Source organism: Rhineura floridana, chromosome 1 (genome assembly GCF_030035675.1).
Source record: "Rhineura floridana isolate rRhiFlo1 chromosome 1, rRhiFlo1.hap2, whole genome shotgun sequence".
Classification (NCBI taxonomy): Eukaryota; Metazoa; Chordata; class Lepidosauria; order Squamata; family Rhineuridae; genus Rhineura; species Rhineura floridana.
This window is the reverse complement of record NC_084480.1, coordinates 286363636-286382405: the sequence shown is the minus strand read 5'-3', so window position 1 is coordinate 286382405 and position 18770 is coordinate 286363636. Positions and strand designations below refer to the sequence as shown.

General features: G+C 41.3%; 1 protein-coding gene across 5 annotated transcripts in view; it reads left to right on the top strand.

Moving 5' to 3' along the window:
- STK3 (serine/threonine kinase 3) overlaps nt 1-18770 on the top strand; it is a 185442-nt gene that overhangs the window by 5957 nt on the left and 160715 nt on the right. For all 5 annotated transcript variants that reach the window (XM_061603774.1, XM_061603805.1, XM_061603785.1 and 2 more), the window contains 3 exons: nt 3451-3531; nt 11949-12077; nt 15773-15887. In XM_061603774.1, coding sequence (XP_061459758.1) covers nt 3451-3531; nt 11949-12077; nt 15773-15887 — 325 coding nt within the window. The remainder of the gene's footprint in view (nt 1-3450; nt 3532-11948; nt 12078-15772; nt 15888-18770) is intronic.

Sequence of the window (18770 nt, the reverse complement as noted above, 5' to 3'; positions counted from 1 at the left end):
AAATGTGTATAGGGTAGTGCTGCAGTGTGCTGGGATTTGTGTTACAGTATGGGAAACGTGGTAAATAAGGAAGATATAGGCTGTAGCATGTAACTTCTAGCAGGTATAAAAAGGTCTTGAGAGAGAGCCTGCTCTAAAACCTCTGAATTTGGGGTCACATTTCACTGCTAGGCTGAAAACAGACCTTCCATGAGTGACTGGGGCTTTGGATCCAAAGCACTATGGAGGAGGCGGGGGAGAAGGAATACTAGAGGGGGTAACAGTGTGTGGTTAGTTTCCACAGCTGCTGTTGAGTATATGCTCTTGCTGAGAGAATGTGGAAGGGAAACTGCATGCTATATCTTGCTGCATAAGCAGAGAGAGGGTACCTCTGGTGGCATGCAACACCTAAGGAAACTGTCCTGTCAGAAATGCAGAGCTGCTTTTGTGTCCTGGATTTCTGTTGTAGTAATTGTCCTATGATGTTGGGGGGGGAAAGAACTATTACTCTGCGCACATTCTTCAATGCACTTTTGCAAAATAGAATTTGCACATGTAATTCAAACTGGAAATAAATCTGGTGTCTCTACCTGAAAGAAACAGTGTACTTGGTTACATCAGAGTCTCCTACTTTGATAACCTGCACAGAAGGAGGAGAAATGTAATTTATTTCCTTAAGCAGCAAGCAACAAAGGCTGAGTAGCCAAAACTAGGGTACATTTTTTTCTTGTCCTTCATAAGTTGCCCAGTGCAGTATTTTATCCTTCTGCCAATCTGATGAGTGTAATTAGCTAGAGGTCACCCAGTGTGGGTTATAACTACAGTATGTGGGATTTGAACCTGGGTTTTCCACATCCAAATCCAATACTGTAGCTAGAGCACCAATACTGAATAGACAATTTAAGTAGATCTGAAATTCTAAATGGTAGCCCAACTACTGGCTTCTGTTGCAAATAGGCTGCATTTAGCCTTCCCAAAATACAAGCTTAGATTGGGGAGAAAAGCTTATTTCAAGTGATGAGTGAGAGGAGTGATACATGTCTTCTGGTTTGTTGATTACATTGTTGTAGCCTAGGAAAACAAATATTACTATGTATAAGGGTATAAATCCTTGAGCTTCAAGGGAAAATTGCAGCTTGCTTAGCCAGCGGCAACCCAGAGAGTTTGTCATGGCCCCGTCAGAGGACTCCTCGGATGAGGACGACTCGGGAGTAACAGCAGCAGACCCAGGAGCAGCAGGAGACACGGAGGAGCCTCCTGAGAATCCAGCTCCTTCTGCCCCTCAGCTGCAGAGCACCCCGGGGACAGCAGAGGCCCTGCAGCCAGACACAGACAGTGAACAGGATACTCCCCCCACACCTGCAGAACGTAGACAGCAGAAGGTCAGGCAGAAGAGAGGCAGGCCTGTCTCCTTAAGGCCCAAACGCTGAGGGCTCACACCTGCTGTCCATCCTGCTCTTTATAAGGCACACCTTGGCTGTAGCTTGTTGCTGACTGCAACGTCAGGTGTGGCTTTGTGTAGACCTAGTTTCCCTGCAGCATCTCTTTGACTGACCTCCTTGGCAATTGATCCCGGACCTCCACTGACCTCGCTTCTGGACTTCTGACTCGGCAAGTACGCTTCGGATAGGCCTGGCAGATTTACAACCCGACTGCTGGCTAAGGACTTTCCTTGCCTGCCAAAGACCCAGGAATTTCCAGCCCCCCCTGACACTGCTGATGCAGTGTAGAGCTGACAGAGTTCTTCAGCTTGAAAGGGTACCACACTGGCCATAATCTGCCTTCCTTGGAAAAAAAAGAGAAGCCTTTACCGCACCATGTCCTGATAAGATTGCTATGTGGGCAGGACTGCATACTGCTATATTGGAAGTGTGCTAGTCCTGCATATTCTTTCTGAATGTTCAAACAGCTTATACTACTTGCAAGGACATTTCAGGCATTTTTTTCACTGGTGATTTCTTCTACTAGCTTCATTTTCGAGCAGTTTAGCTTCCTGAATTCATGAGAGAACTTTGTAACTCAACAGGCAAATATCTGTGTCGGAGTCTTAGGGATGGAAGGGAAATGATGCCAGTGATTGTTGTTCTGTCTTTGCTTTTTCTTTGGACTGATGATTCTGTTTCCCTGCCCCTCAAACCAAGGTGCTTTGGATTGCTTCATCAGTTCTTCTTTCTATGTTTGGCCCTCATTAAAGCTGCCTTGAATGGGGAAGTTGACTACTTTTATACTTTAATTTGCTAGTGGGTAAAGGTTTGACTGTGGAGTCTCCTTAGTGCTTGAAAACTCCTAGTTGACATTTTAAAGCCAACATAAATTACTGATTGCATATAAAAAATTATAGCTAGCTAGTTTCTGGTAATTAGTAAACCCATCCACACATACCTGTTCTAGTGATTTGTGGGATATTGATGGTCTGAAAGAAAAGAAAAACCAAACCACAGCTTTATTCCAGTATTCAAAATCATGCATGTCTGATTGGCTTAACATGATTTATGTCTTGGAATAGGTGACTAGGCCAGTTACTCTTTATAGGCCTATTGCTAAAGGACTAGAATATGACATACATGTTAACTGTGTGTTTATTGGTTTACTAGGGGTTCCATCCCTGCGTGCTTCATATGCCAACCCATCTCATGACCCCAGGAATGGGAACCTCAGGCACCCCCACTCGCACCCCCACTCCCTCTCCAACCACCCCCAGTCGATCTTTCTCCCCCCGTTCCTTCAGGTTGCCAAGCCACCTTTCTCCCCCCTTCCCCCATGAGGAGGAGGGAAGCAGAGGAAGGACAGCCATACAGGAAGGATAGGCCAAGGCAGCTCCTCAGCAGCCGTCCTGCTATCCCTCCTCATTGCCCTTCATTGGTGAGATAGGTGGTGGCGTTGGCAGCAGAGGATATTTGCTGCTGGCCTGTTTCTCTGCTGTTGCCTGCCTGCGTCTCTGGCCAGCCTCCCTCACCTGCCTTGCCCAGCTGGCCATGCTCTTTACCTACCCTCCTCATGTTCCGCTCTCCGGGCATGCTGGCCTGACCAGGAATACTGCAGGTCATGATGCTGTGCAGTGTCACCTGTGTGCTGCTAAGCAGACTGCAGTGTGCTGCTTACAATTTTGTGTGTATAGGAAGATGTCTCTGTAACACTTTTGTTTGCCACCATTATACACTGATGCCCTTGCACTCTGTGCCTTCATGAATATTCTTTTTTAAAATTGGATCATAATTCTGTTGGTCTTTTGCCTTGCAAGTTGCGTTGATGCCTAGATAACCTCTGTCACATCATCCCTTAACACTTATAATGATGTTATAATGTCAATGGAACTAAGCATTTATAAGGTTTTTCTGAGTTTTTCCTTCCTTTATCCATGAATGCCAGGTAAAATCAAGGAGTTTAAGAGATATACTGTATAAAAATAATGAATCTACAAAAAGAAATAATAGATTACTAATTTTTGTTCGTTTAAAATATTTTTATTAGTAAATTGAAAAAGCTGAGTGAAGACAGCTTGACTAAGCAGCCTGAAGAAGTCTTTGATGTCCTAGAGAAGCTTGGAGAAGGGTATGTATAACTTTATGTGCTGCAGAGAGATGGGGCGGTTGCGAAGACTATAAACAAAATATCACACAAATATAGACAAGAACAGTATAGCTGACCTAGGGTTGAATAAGTTTTATCATGTGGGCTAGTGCCCACATCCAGGTAGTCTAGGAAGATCTTTGGGCTCTGGAGAAACAAGACTCTTGTATGCATTTAAAAATTGGCCAGTTTTGAGTGGAGAAGGGACTAGTTATCTTTTTCCCTGTCAGCCATTTTTATGCTCCAAATTACATTTCTTCCCCACCCCACAGCAGTTTTTTTTCCTTTGCAAGGTTCCACACGTGTATTTTGCCCTTGAAAGCAAGTTCTGCTGCTGTCAGAGCTGAAGGTGTCCCAACTTGACCTCCCTATAGTCCCTTCCCTTTGAACCATCAGCAGGATCTATTCCAGGTTAAATAACATTTCTCACAGAGCATGGGATTATGTTAATTCCCACACCCTATTAAACAAGTATTGACTGAGGCCTGTTGCACTTGAAGCAGTTTTCATTGTGAATGTCAGTTCCATGGAAGAAAACTGTATGTACCCTCTCACATATGATGATAGTACAAGGAGCCGTCTTGAACAAATTTTCAGTAGACAAAAACATTTATTTATTTATTTATTAGATTTATATCCCACTCTTTCTCCCACTAGGAACCCAGGGCGGCAAAAAAAATTGAATATTTAAATCTTCAGGCAGGTGCTGCCTGAATTCTGTTTCTAAGTGTTCATCAAATCTAACAAAGGATAATTATCATTAACACATTGTGCCTAATTTTTCTAGGTTCAGTACAGTAATTAAGGCAGACCTTTTTGGTAGGCAAACAAGTTTCTAAAAGCAGACAATTCTATTGAGATTCTTCTACAAGTTCCATTGCACGTAATCTTTTAAATTGCTTCAGTTCAGAGAGTAAGAATTGATTTCTACTTTTCAGTAGGCTACTAGAGTCCTGCTGTTACATTCTTAATTTATGAGTAAAAAAAATCGCAGCACAGAAAAATATTCCAAAATCCAGTTGATTAGCCGTTTCTTCCTTAATAAAAGACCACCTGGTATTGTATGTTGTGCTGTGTCTGAAAGCACCTAAGTCAACTTGTTGAAGCTAAGGTGATCTGGGTTTGGTCAATGCCTGGATGGAAAACTCCATGGAAATCCATGTAGGCCACAATGACTTCGTTGGTGGAAAAAATGTGGCCATAAATGTACCAAATGAACAAGTAAATATAAATAAATGTGGAATAAATACAGATCTGGGAGCATGTAATTTTTGAGTAGAGGATGGTAGGGAGAGGACAAAGAAAGGTGCTTAGCCCATTTTTCAGGAGCCATTTTTACTCTCCAAATTATGTCCTCATTCCTGCTGCAGTTCTCCTTGCAGGGTTCCAGTTGTGTGTTTACCCTCAAGGTTTTTCTGGCTTAAGTGCTGCCAAGGTCCTCATGTTGTCATAGGTCAATTGCCTGGGTCCTGAAGAGTATGAGCTGAGTCTGCCCCATTTAAAAGAAAAATTTCAAATGTGGGTTGGTCAGAAACCTTAAGCCCATATTTGCTAAACTAATGGTTGGCACCAAGATTCTTGGATATTACCCACTCAGTTGCTACACATGGGGATGAGAGAATGGGATAGCTTTTATGATTTTTATCTGTGCCAGTGAAAGTCTTCTGTAGCTAAGATAAGGAGAACATGATTCTTCCTGTTCTCAATTACTATATTTTCATGCACATAGTTAAAATATACTTACTCATGTAGAAGTTACTGAAACTGATGTTAATAGTTCTAACACTATAATCCTACACATGTCTATTCAGAAATAAGTCCCTAGAAATAACTTCCTAGTAGGTATATGTAGGATTGTAGCCTAAAGCTCAGTGGAGCTTAACTCAGAGGTGTGGCAGAGCAGCTTTTAAACTGACTGAGGGGGGAAACCCGACAGGAGCTGAGGAAGGTCCGGTTCGGAGTAAACCTCCCCCCTGGGATAAAGACCAAAGAAATGATGAAATTTTAAAAGGGATAGGCCTAGAAGTAGGCATTGTGAGAGCAGGGGCACAGGATATAAATTCAGAAGAGCAAAATTACCACAGACCAAACCACAAGTGCCAAAGACACTTGAAGAGAGACACTGCTTACAAGTACCTGTACGCTAATGCTAGGAGCCTCCGAACCAAGATGGGAGAACTGGAGTGCTTGGTCTTAGAGGAGAGCATTGATATAGTGAGCATAACGGAGACCTGGTGGAATGGAGAAAACCAGTGGGATACAGTTATCCCTGGATATAAACTATATCAGAAGGGCAGGGAAGGACGTATTGGTGGCAGAGTCGCTCTATACGTGAAAGAAGGCATTGAATCCAGCAAGTTCAAAACCCCAAAAGAGGCGGACTCCTCCACAGAATCGTTGTGGGTGGTGATACCATGCCCCAGGAGGGATTTAATTCTGGGAACGATCTATCGTCCCCCTGATCAAAATGCTCAGGGAGACCTTGAGAAGAGATATGAAATTGTCAGGCCCAGGATGTGACTCAGGAACCAGACCAACGATTGTAGTTAATTCGTGTTTTATTAGGGTAATGTCCAAACAAAGACTGCGTTTTCTCATGAATCAATACAGGGATACAGGTCCTGCGGCATTGGGAGAAAGTTGACAGAGCAAGGGACTTCTTCCCGCCTGTTCTTTAAGAAGGGGCCAAACGGGTGCGCAATCTTTCGCTCCTCCTTAACTGCCCCTCAGGTATTGCCCACCTTCCCCCCCTTCTCTCCTGTCTTTTCAGCTGTCTGCGTGTGCGCGGTGAGGGGGGAAGCATCACCCCCTCCTCTTCTGAAGTTTCCGATTCCAGGATGGGGGATAGGGGAGGGACTGATGGTAAACTGCCTCCCTGCTTTTCGGCTGTGAGCAGCCCTCCCTCTTTCCCCTCTTGCTCTGAGCCTGAAAGAGGGGGAGGCGTGAGAATGTCCAGGGAGGGTTCAGGCTCCCCGTTGCTAAGCGACCTTATCACTGGCAGTTCCTCTGTTTCGTCTTCGCTCCAAAGGGGGGAAGTTCCTCCCCCTTCCCTCTGCCATCCATCCGAATACTCTTCTCCCAACTCTCTGGGATCCAGCTCCCCGGGATTGGGACCCCAGCTCTGCCTTCCGACAGAAATTGAGGAAGCATCCAAACTAGGAAATGTGGTAGTAATGGGTGACTTCAACTACCCAGACATAGACTGGCTGCATATGTGTTCCAGTCATGACAAAGAAGCAAAATTTCTAGATATTCTAAATGACTATGCCCTAGACCAGTTGGTCATGGAACCGACCAGAGGGATGGCAACCCTGGACTTAATCCTCAGTGGGGACCAGGACCTGGTGCGAGATGTAAGTGTTGTCGAACCGATTGGGAGCAGTGACCATAGTGCTATTAAATTAAACATACATGTAAATGGCCGATTGCCAAGAAAATCCAACACGGTCACATTTGACTTCAAAAGAGGAAACTTCACAAAAATGAGGGGATTGGTAAAAAGAAAACTGAAAAACAAAGTCCAGAGGGTCACATCACTCAAAAATGCTTGGAAGTTGTTTAAAAACACTATATTAGAAGCTCAACTGGAGTGCATACCGCAGATCAGAAAAGGTATCGCCAGGGCCAAGAAGATGCCAGCATGGTTAATGAGCAAAGTCAAGGAAGCTCTTAGAGGCAAAAAGTCTTCCTTCAGAAAATGGAAGTCTTGTCCGAATGAAGAAAATAAAAAAGGACACAAACTCTGGCAAAAGAAATGCAAGAAGACAATAAGGGATGCTAAAAAAGAATTTGAGGAGCACGTTGCTAAGAACATAAAAACCAACAACAAAAAATTCTATAAATACATTCAAAGCAGGAAACCATCTAGGGAGGCAATTGGACCCTTGGATGATAAGGGAGTCAAAGGTGTACTAAAGAACGATAAGGAGATTGCAGAGAAGCTCAATGAATTCTTTGCATCTGTCTTCACAGTGGAAGATATAGGGCAGATCCCTGAACCTGAACTAACATTTGCAGGAAGGGATTCTGAGGAACTGAGACAAATAGTGGTAACGAGAGAGGAAGTTCTAGGCTTAATGGGCAATATAAAAACTGACAAATCACCAGGCCCAGATGGCATCCACCTGAGAGTTCTCAAAGAACTCAAATGTGAAATTGCTGATCTGCTAACTAAAATATGTAACTTGTCCCTCGGGTCCTCCTCTGTGCCTGAGGACTGGAAAGTGGCAAATGTAACGCCAATATTCAAAAAGGGATCCAGAGGGGATCCCGGAAATTACAGGCCAGTTAGCTTAACTTCTGTCCCTGGAAAACTGGTAGAAAGTATGATTAAAGCTAGATTAACTAAGCACATAGAAGAGCAAGCCTTGCTGAAGCAGAGCCAGCATGGCTTCTGCAAGGGAAAGTCCTGTCTCAGTAACCTATTAGAATTCTTTGAGAGTGTCAACAAGCATATAGATAGAGGTGATCCAGTGGACATATTGTACTTAGACTTTCAAAAAGCTTTTGACAAGGTACCTCACCAAAGACTTCTGAGGAAGCTTAGCAGTCATGGAATAAGAGGAGAGGTCCTCTTGTGGATAAGGAATTGGTTAAGAAGCAGAAAGCAGAGAGTAGGAATAAACGGACAGTTCTCCTAATGGAGGGTTGTAGAAAGTGGAGTCCCTCAAGGATCGGTATTGGGACCTGTACTTTTCAACTTGTTCATTAATGACCTAGAATTAGGAGTGAGCAGTCAAGTGGCCAAGTTTGCTGACGACACTAAATTGTTCAGGGTTGTTAAAACAAAAAGGGATTGTGAAGAGCTCCAAAAAGACCTCTCCAAACTGAGTGAATGGGTGGAAAAATGGCAAATGCAATTCAATATAAACAAGTGTAAAATTATGCATATTGGAGCAAAAAATCTGAATTTCACATATACGCTCATGGGGTCTGAACTGGCGGTGACTGACCAGGCGAGAGACCTCGGGGTTGTAGTGGACAGCACGATGAAAATGTCGACCCAGTGTGCGGCAGCTGTGAAAAAGGCAAATTCCATGCTAGGGATAATTAGGAAAGGCATTGAAAATAAAACAGCCGATATCATCACGCCATTGTATAAATCTATGGTGCGGCCGCATTTGGAATACTGTGTACAGTTCTGGTCGCCTCATCTCAAAAAGGATATTATAGAGTTGGAAAAGGTTCAGAAGAGGGCAACCAGAATGATCAAGGGGATGGAGCGACTCCCTTACGAGGAAAGGTTGCAGCGTTTGGGGCTTTTTAGTTTAGAGAAAAGGCGGGTCAGAGGAGACATGATAGAAGTGTATAAAATTATGCATGGCATTGAGAAAGTGGATAGAGAAAAGTTCTTCTCCCTCTCTCATAATACTAGAACTCGTGGACATTCAAAGAAGCTGAATGTTGGAAGATTCAGGACAGACAAAAGGAAGTACTTCTTTACTCAGCGCATAGTTAAACTATGGAATTTGCTCCCACAAGATGCAGTAATGGCCACCAGTTTGCATGACTTTAAAAGAAGATTAGACAAATTCATGGAGGACAGGGCTATCAATGGCTACTAGCCGTGATGGCTGTGCTGTGCCACCCTAGTCAGAGGCAGCATGCTTCTGAAAACCAGTTGCCGGAAGCCTCAGGAGGGGAGTGTGTTCTTGCACTCGGGTCCTGCTTGCAGGCTTCCCCCAGGCATCTGGTTAAGGTTATTGTAACTCGTTTTGGGACCTCTGGGTGAAGGGCAGGAAATAAATACTAATGCTAATAATACTTCTGAATACACATTCAGGTGCACTTAATACTGAGATCTTATAACACAGAAGTTGGAAATGTGTCCAAAAATATTGCAGCCTAATAGCTAGCATACCATATATGGAGCGAGACGTCCAAGCTGGATTTAGAAAGGGAAGAGGCACCAGAGACCATATCACAAACATATGTTGGATAATGAAACGGACCAAGGAATTTCAGAAGAAAATCACCCTGTGCTTTATAGATTACAGCAAAGCCTTTGACTGTGTAGATCATGAAACACTATGGAATGCTTTAAAAGAAATGGGGGTGCCACAGCATCTGATTGTCCTGATAGGTAACCTATACTCGAGACAAGAGGCTACTGTAAGGACAGAATATGGAGAAACCGATTGGTTCCCAGCCGGAAAGGGTGTGAGACGGGGGTGTATTTTATCACCCTATTTGTTTAATCTATACACAGAACATATGATACGGAAATCGGGATTGGACCAAGATGAAGGAGGCGTGAAAATTGGAGGGAGAAATATCAACAATTTGAGATATGCAGATGATACCATACTACAGGCAGAAACCAGTAATGATTTGAAATGAATGCTGATGAAAGTTAAAGAGGAAAGCACAAAAGCAGGACTATAGCTGAATGTCAAAAAAACTAAAGTAATGACAACAGAAGATTTATGTAACTTTAAAGTTGACAATGAGGACATTGAACTTGTCAGGGATTATCAGTACGTTGGCACAGTCATTAACCAAAATGGAGACAATAGTCAAGAAATCAAGGCTGCTAGGACTTGGGAGGGCAGCTAGGAGAGAACTAGAAAAGGTCCTCAAATGCAAAGATGTATCACTGAACACTAAAGTCAGGATCATCAGACCATGGTATTCCTGATCTCTATGTATTGATGTGAAAGTTGGACAGAGAAAAAAGTGGATAAGAGAAGAATCAACTCATTTGAAATGTGGTGTTGGAGGAGAGCTTTGCACATACCATGGACTGCGAAAAAGACAAATAATTGGGTGTTAGAACAAACTAAACCAGAACTGTCACTAGAAGCTGAAATGATGGAACTGAGGTTATCGTACTTTGGACACATCATGAGAAGACATGATTCACTCGAAAAGCCAATAATGCTGGGAAAAACAGAAGGTCAAACAAGAGATTGACTGATTCCATAAAGGAAGCCACAGACCTGAACTTACAAGATCTGAACAGGGTGGTTCATGACAGATGCTGTTGGAGGTCGCTGATTCATAGAGTCGCCATAAGTCGCAATCAACTTGAAGGCATATAACAACAACAACAATAGCTAGCAGAAAATAGTCTACTCACGTACTGTTCATATCCATCTCATTTGCTTATCAAACATACTTACTAAAGCAAACTCATTATTGAAGTACCAGTCCTTATGTAGCCAAAATACCTTCCTCTTTCAACAAGCCTTTTAAGTTGAGACTGTCTCCCAGTCTGGGTCTGTGTTGGAATTGCTTTCCAATAAGTTTTTAAACCTTTTTTTTTAAAAGGTATTTTTAAAGCTTTTAAAAAATGTTTTTAAAGATATTTTGTTTCTGTTGTTTTTTTCAAAGGACTTGTTTGTTTATTTAGAAGTTTTGAAAAACATATATTCATCAACAATTTAGATATTTTGTTTTAATATATTCTAAAGTCTGCTTTTATGTTTTAAAGTGTTTTAGTGCTTTTCCTTGCCGCCCTTGTTTGTTTGGGAGGAAAGGCAGGATATAAATCTAATAAATAAATAAATAAAATGGCATCATCCACGCACAAGGAAGAGGCACTTCAGGGGAGTCCTAATGTTTGAAAAATATTTTTTTTAAAAAAGAGTGAGAATGTGGTGTATGTGGAAACCCTAAAATGGCATGCTCAGTAGATACAGAACATTGGGTGTCAGTTGGAAAAGAAAAATGAAAAACATGGGGGGGGGCTGGAATGGAATGTTCTGGAAAAGAGCATGGCTGGGTGGAACTCTGACGAGGAGTACTGTACACTACAGTGTTTTGTTGCAAGCTGTACTTGTTCTGTTAGAAAGCAAAGACATTTTTCAAGGAACTGCTAATTGATGCTAAATGCACAGAGTTGGTCTTATCAAAGCGTTAAGCCAAGGCATCCCATTTTATAGACATGTGAAAATGAAGCCTCTACAAATATTCTACACATATTTAGAACTCCAGTTAAATAAAATTATAGATAACATGAGAAGCACCATACTGGATCAGACCAAAGGCCCATCTAGTCCAATTTCCTCTTCTTACAGTGGCCAAACAGATACCTACGGGAAGCCCACAAGATGGACCTGAGTTCAATAGCATCCTTCCCACTTGTGTTTCGCAGCAAATGGCATAAAGAGGCATGCTGCCTCCAAGAGTGGGGTGGGAACATACGTACCTATAATGGCTAGTACCCATAGTTAGCCATATCCTTCATGAATTTGTCTAATCCTCTTTTGGACTGTGGTACAATGCTCCTTGCTTGTGGGCATACAGAAATGTCTCTATTGTACTTCATGGTATTAAATGTAGTAAATACTAGTATACAAGCAACAAATGTGGCTGTTGAATTAACTATTGTATAAGATAGTTTAATGGACAGCAATTGTGTTATCAAGAGCCTAAATTAGTGCTGCTTTTTTTTATAGGTCGTATGGCAGTGTATTTAAAGCTATTCATAAAGAATCTGGGCAAGTAGTGGCAATTAAGCAGGTCCCTGTTGAATCAGACCTACAGGAAATAATTAAAGAAATTTCAATAATGCAACAATGTGACAGGTATGGATTACACATTGTGAGAGCTCAGCTTTTTAAAAAAATGTCTAAAATCTTTCTTTGATAGTATAAGTTTTAACCTTTTGAGAATTGCAATGTGGGGTTAAAACTCTCTTTTAAAGTCTTCATAGTTCAGTGATGAATAATGTACATGTCTTATTGGGTTTTAATTTTTCTATTCTCCTTCTCTACCTGCTGGCCAATGTGGGTGGGTGGGTGGGTGGGTGAGGGAAATAAGGGGACTGATGCCAGGAACAGTGCAGAGGCACGGTGGCTGTGTCCTTCTTTCTTTGGAGCTTTTAAATGCCTTTGTACTAACTCTGTCTGATACGCTGACAAAATTTATTCATGTATCATGTTCTTTATTTCAAAGCAGTATACATAAAATTAAAGGAAAAAACAACAAAGTGGCAAAGATCAGAAGAACATACATCTGGGTCACGTGGCAGGATAACCTTGTGCAAATAAAAAAGTTTTAAGATGGCATTTAAAACTAAACACAAAGGATGCCTGCCTAATATACGAAGGCAATGAATTCCACAGTTCATCTTAAAGGATGACATTAGATTGCTATTTATTTTTATTATTTTTATTATTTATTTTATTTTATTATTTTATTTATATATCACTTGTTTGTAAGAAAACTTCAAAGCAGTTTGGAAAAAACATAGAGTAAAACAGTGAAATTATCAGTAAAAGACAGTTTGAAAACAGGTATTTAAAATCAGCACTACGTTCAAAACAGATTAAAACATGTGACTTTGACATGTTTGGATATAGCTATTACAGTTAAGGTTAGATGCAAAGTAAATATTGGAGTGAAATGACTAGTGGAGCAATATGTTTTCTAAAAAAACATGTTGTCCTGAAGAATGCTGTCTAGCATGGCATATATGGTGATATGATACATATAGGGTGGTTAACATAAGTCCCAGTTTCCCTTTTCAGTCAGCAAATACATAGTGTGGCCCACTGTGCCTCATTTGTGGGTTTTTCTTACACGAGAACTGGTGCTTGGGTCTGTCTTCATGGGTTTGGAGATAGTATTGAATAGATTGTGTGCCATTTGTGGGAGATAGATTTCATTGGACTAAGAAGCTGGGAATATGGCTGGTTTGAGCAAAGAGGATATCCTACTTCAAATAAGTGTTCATAGTCTGCCCTTTCTCATGGGTTGACAGCAGGTTATATCTTGGTTGAAGCCTCCAGTGTTGAATTTCTCTTCACCTGCTTTGGGGATTCCATTTAGCTAGCAAGGGTGAGGCAGAGGAGCGTAAGGATCAAGATGCTGAAACCCCTTTAAACTGTACTGCAGTTATTCACTGGTGATGAGAGCCTTGGTTCTTCAGATGAGGCAGTAAGAGGGATTAAGTGCGGTTTGCATCCATGCAAAAGGTTGGCAGTGATAGGTAGGTGTTGAACAAAGATAAAGGTGTGCCCTTAGTAAAATATTTGTGAATCACTCCCTTGTAAAATATTTATGTGAAGAATACTTCCCTTTCTTCAGAGGCTTATTTTTATATCAGTGAAGATCTTTATGGACAAATTACAAATGCCCCAAAACACACAGTAGTTAAAGTAAGACTAACAGAACCTGAATTAGAAGATTGCAAGAATGTTGCTCGGCTGTAAATATTGAAATATGATATATGCTTCGGCAGGCTTTTATCATTCGTTTTTATTGCAGCTCGTTAATCTTTAGTGTAAGGACTTAAGAATTTGTTACGGAGATTGTCCCAAAATATTGTATCCTAGGAATAGCATAATTGTAAGGGGCAAGGTTTAAAGTCTGCTGTATATTGCTGTTAAGGATGAAATGGATTTTATGATGTGTTTATTCAGAGTTTGCTACATCTCCAGGTCAGATTTGAATGAAGATGTCCTGTTGACATTGATATGTCAGTAGTAGTAGTTACACTTAACTTTAGTCTATTACCACTACTGAGTTAAGCACTAAAATCTAGACACAGAGAAGAGCTCCTTGACCTAAGGAGAAAGGAAGTCTTAAACCCTTGTATCTCCTAAGCAAAGAGACAATTTTAAATACAGGGTGATGGCATTAACATTTGTAATAGATGGAGATAATTTCCTTGTGAATAGATGGTAATAGATTGCATGATAAAATACATATTTATTTATGTAACAATTTATATACTGCTTGGATGTAAAAACTCTAAGCAGCTTACAATAGACATTAAAATTATCAATAAAACAGTTTAAAAACAAGTAATTAAAATATTCTTAAAACAAGAAACTAAAAAGATTTACACATCCATGTGTCTGGATAGGCTTACCTAAACAAAAAAGTTTTAAGCAGGTGCCAAAAGGAATACAGCGAAGGTGCTTGCCTGATGTCAATAGGCAGGGAGTTCCAAAGAGTAAGTGCTGGCACACTACATTTTATGGAGCATTTGGATACAGTTGTCTTAGTAAGGTAGCAGTTAATACAGTACAGAAGCAGGCTTCTGTAAATAGATCTACTGGTAGTTGGAAGCTATGAATAAAAAAGGGGGTTGCACTGGTTCTGGATGAGTAGTGCCAAGCATATGGCATTATCCATACTCATATCAGCAGTGTGGCTAGTGATTGTGAGCAGATCTGTGAATGAAGTAGTAAGATGCAGATTTTTAGATTGTGTACAGGGACATTTTGAGTTGTATCGCACCAGTGCTATTCTTTGGGCTCAAGGACTTTTGATCTAGTGAAGGTGTCAGCCAGTGATTTTTGCCAATTTCTGCCTTACCCTGGAGCCCCCAGTGGCCCTGAAAAATTGTTAGGGAGATATTTTTCTGGTGGCTGTGGGCGGCGGGGGGGGGAGCATTTTAAAAAATGCCTTCCTTTTCAGTTAGTGGATGCCTCTGCTGGAGCAATAGCACAAGGAGCATAAACAGGATTCCACGTTTGTATTTTTTATTACCTGCCAGAAGGCAATTATACTTGACTGTCTCATATTAGTACTATTTGACTTTTTAGTTTTGTAAAGTGCCTGATATCTAAGTGCATTAGGGACAATCGTTAGGGATAATTAGGAATCCTTGTCTTCTCTTCCACCTTGGTATATGCCATGAGTGGGGAACATTTTTCAGCCGAAGGGCCACTTTCCCTTCTGGGCAGTCTTCTGAGGGCCACATTCCAGTGGAGAACAGGGCTGGCAGAGCAACAGATGTCTATTTTATCTTGCCTTGTACCATCAGCTAGTTTCTACACAGTCACTCATCCCTCTCTATCTCCCATCCAGGCAAGCAAGCAGCATTGTCAGAGTTCAAAGACATGTTCCTGCCAGGCAGAAACATGAAAGAAGGATTCCAAGGAGGGCTGGTGAGGGGTGTGGCTTGTGGAGAGTCCTAAGGGCCAGATAGAGATGGCTAGAGGGCCTAATTTGGCCACCGGGGCTGAAGTTTCCCATTCTTGGTATATGGCTTGTGTGAAAGGATGTGTATGATTTTTTTTCAATTCATATGCAAAGATGATGAGTGATCTATTGTAGGCTCTTAATTATTAGCATGTGCACCAATATTTTGTAGTTCTGTTTTTTCGTCTTGTTGACAATTTGATAAACTCTTCTCATAAAAGTCAGGCAGCTGCTTGGAGAAATGATACCAAGCTCCAATTTAGTAAGATTGATTCTGGACACTACTGCTTCTTAAAGTTCTTGAAGGTTCACATCTGTATGTTGACAACCATGTTTTTGTGTTCAGCCCTTACGTTGTCAAGTACTATGGCAGCTACTTTAAGAACACAGACCTGTGGATTGTTATGGAGTACTGTGGAGCTGGTTCTGTCTCAGACATAATTAGATTACGGAATAAAACGGTAAGTTTTGTATTTTTTTTATAAGATATTATTACCTCTGCAACTGTTCACATGAATAAAAAAGGTGTTCCCAGCAAAGATGTCTTTGCTCTAGAGCAGCCTTTCCCAACCAGTGTGCCTCCAGATGTTGTTGGACCACAACTCCCATCAGCCTCAGCCAGCATTGCCAACGGTCAGGAAGATGGGAGTTGTGGTCCAACAACATCTGGAGGCACACTGGTTGGGAAAGGCTGCTCTAGAGAAATGTTAATTAGAGCCCTTTGTTTCAATATTTTAATACTGCCACGCATACACACAAAACAACAACAAAAGTCCACATAAAATATTAAAACTAAACACAGCAGCATAAAACATCTCAAATCCAGACCAGCAATCTACAGAAAACATATTATATAATAATAAGCAATACTACTGGTAATCCAACCCAGCATCCTTAATTAAAAGCAGATTGGAAGGAAAAGGTCTTTAAAAGCAGCTAAAGAGGTGGCCAAATGTATATCCTCTCTCTGTGTGTGAGTTCTACAAGGATTTGGGCCACTATTGAAAAGACCCTGTTTCTTGTGTCTTCCAATCTGATTGACCTTAATTGTGGTTCTGTGTGCAGGGTCTCTGCAGCTGGTGTTAGGGCCTACCCATCATTACTGAATGCTCTTAAATAAGATTTGCCGGTAGCTTTATGGATAACATGCCCCATCCAGATTAAAAGATGAGGCACTGAATTGTGTCTTGATTTCAACCGGACTTAGACATGCTTGACTTTCTCTTTGGATCGCACCCAGTAAGTTTTGTGTTTAGCAAAAAACAGATTATAAAGAAGGATTAAAGCTTACTCAAGGCAGTCTTCATTTTTTTGCTGGTTTACTAGCCAAGGCAAACATAGTGGTAGCCACCAGATTCCTTCCCCTGTTGGTTAGGTGAAGAGAAGGCCTCTGTCCAATAGCAAAGGAAAGGCAGGAGTGAAATATTCTAGTTTTAGCCAATGCTTGGCAGAGGGGCTCAGAGTTCTCTTGCTGAGCTGTGGCTGCAGTGGGAGTCTAAGCATCTTCGCTGAGCATCAGCTGCAGGAGTTCTGCTTCTCTCCCCTCGGGAAAAGGGAGACAGAGTGCGCTTCCATCCTCCCTCCCAACTTGGGAGCTGGGGAGAGGGCAGAGATTCCCATGAGCTGCTGTGACTATACCTGCCCACCCCTATATCTTCAAAGAAGGCTTTTTATTCACTAGAAGGAAGTGACACTCTCTCTGTGGTGAGCGTGGCAAGCTTTAATTATTGAAGCAAATTTATCTTGTGTCTTTAACTTGCCTATATGCACATTAGAGAGAAATATATATGCTGCAGTTCTGTTTTCATTTTCATGGATGCAAGTCCCTTTCTTCTGAGTAAGATACTCTTCTGTCTAGACATGCTTACAATTTTGCTGTTAGTTGTCATGTAGTGATAGAGATTCTCCTTCTGCTGTTTAAGGTACAAAAATGTGCCATGACAGAATCTAGTAATCTCTTCAGACTATATCTAATAAAAATGTAAGAATTTAAGAAAGGGAAATATGATCCCCCCCCCAGTATTTTCTCAGAGAACAACAGGCAAATCATATTACTAGTATACACTAAAATGTCAGAGGAACAAGTATGAGCCCCTTGATTGCTGGAATACAAAAAAGGCCCCCATCAACTAATGTTCATGGTAGTTCATGAGGAGTTCATGAGGAGTTCATGTGTGGTGTTCAAGCCATAGAGGACATTAAAGTAAATAACCAGAATCTTGGGCTGAGAAGCAAACCGATAAGCAGCAAAGCTGGTAGGAACATAGATTGGGATTCATAAAATAGAAACTTGAGTATGAGTGGCTGATTCTTAGGCAGTGGCCATGATCCTGACCCAGAAGGATAATGGAAGGAGCAGACTGGCAAGAGAAAGCAAGCCCTCTGCTGGCGAGGAGCTACAGTAATTGGCAGCTGGGATGAGGGTGCAAATTCAAACGATTTCCTCCTCTCTGATAAATAATTTGCTTATGGTCCTTAATGTACTTAACTAGTATCAGTTGTATGCATGAGCTGTTGTTCATTATTAACATTAATATTTATTGCCTGGCTGATGGTTTAAAAGTTTAAAGATCATTAACTTTCACTGAATAGATTCTGACAGTTTATAAGCTATTTGGCCCTTAGAACTTTGATTTTAAATGTGAAAAACACACACACTAGGAATAAATTTTGATGCCTTCTATTAAGAGCAATCAATGTCTGTAATTACCAAATGTTAGCAAGTCACTTCTTGATCATAGGAAAATACTTGAATCTTGGGACAAAAATTAGTTGAATGTTATATATTAAAAACTAGGTTAAATGCCATCAAATTGTCCTCAAATTGTTTGTTCACCGCCCTGAGAGCTATTTTGCTATGGGCGGTATATAAATTGAACGAAATAAATAAATAAAATAAATAACAATGCCAGTTGGATGAAAGGCCTACTGTAGAATTACTCTCTTGAGAGGTATTTATTATGTTGCTGTGCAGCCATGTTGTGATAACTCTTTCATATGTGAGGGATGGATTCCTGATCTCTCCGCCCTTCCCCCTTTTAGGGTACTGTAGGGAGCAAGGTTGCTTGCTGGGAAGTCAGCCTCTGGGATCTTTGTTGCACTGTTCTAGTATCACTTCACCAGCACTTCCAATTATGCAGTGCATTTATTAGCAGAGTGCAGCTAATAAATTAAGCTTGTAAATAAGCCTGTAAAACTTAGTAGCCTGCTAAGAGGCTAGTATATTGAGTTTCTATGCTTGCCTTCATTAGCAGTTCAGTGTGAAAAATAAAATAAAATGAAGCCTTCTATCAAGTGGGGTGGTGGTGGAGGGGTGAAGCTGAGGGACAAGTTCCCCTTTCTCT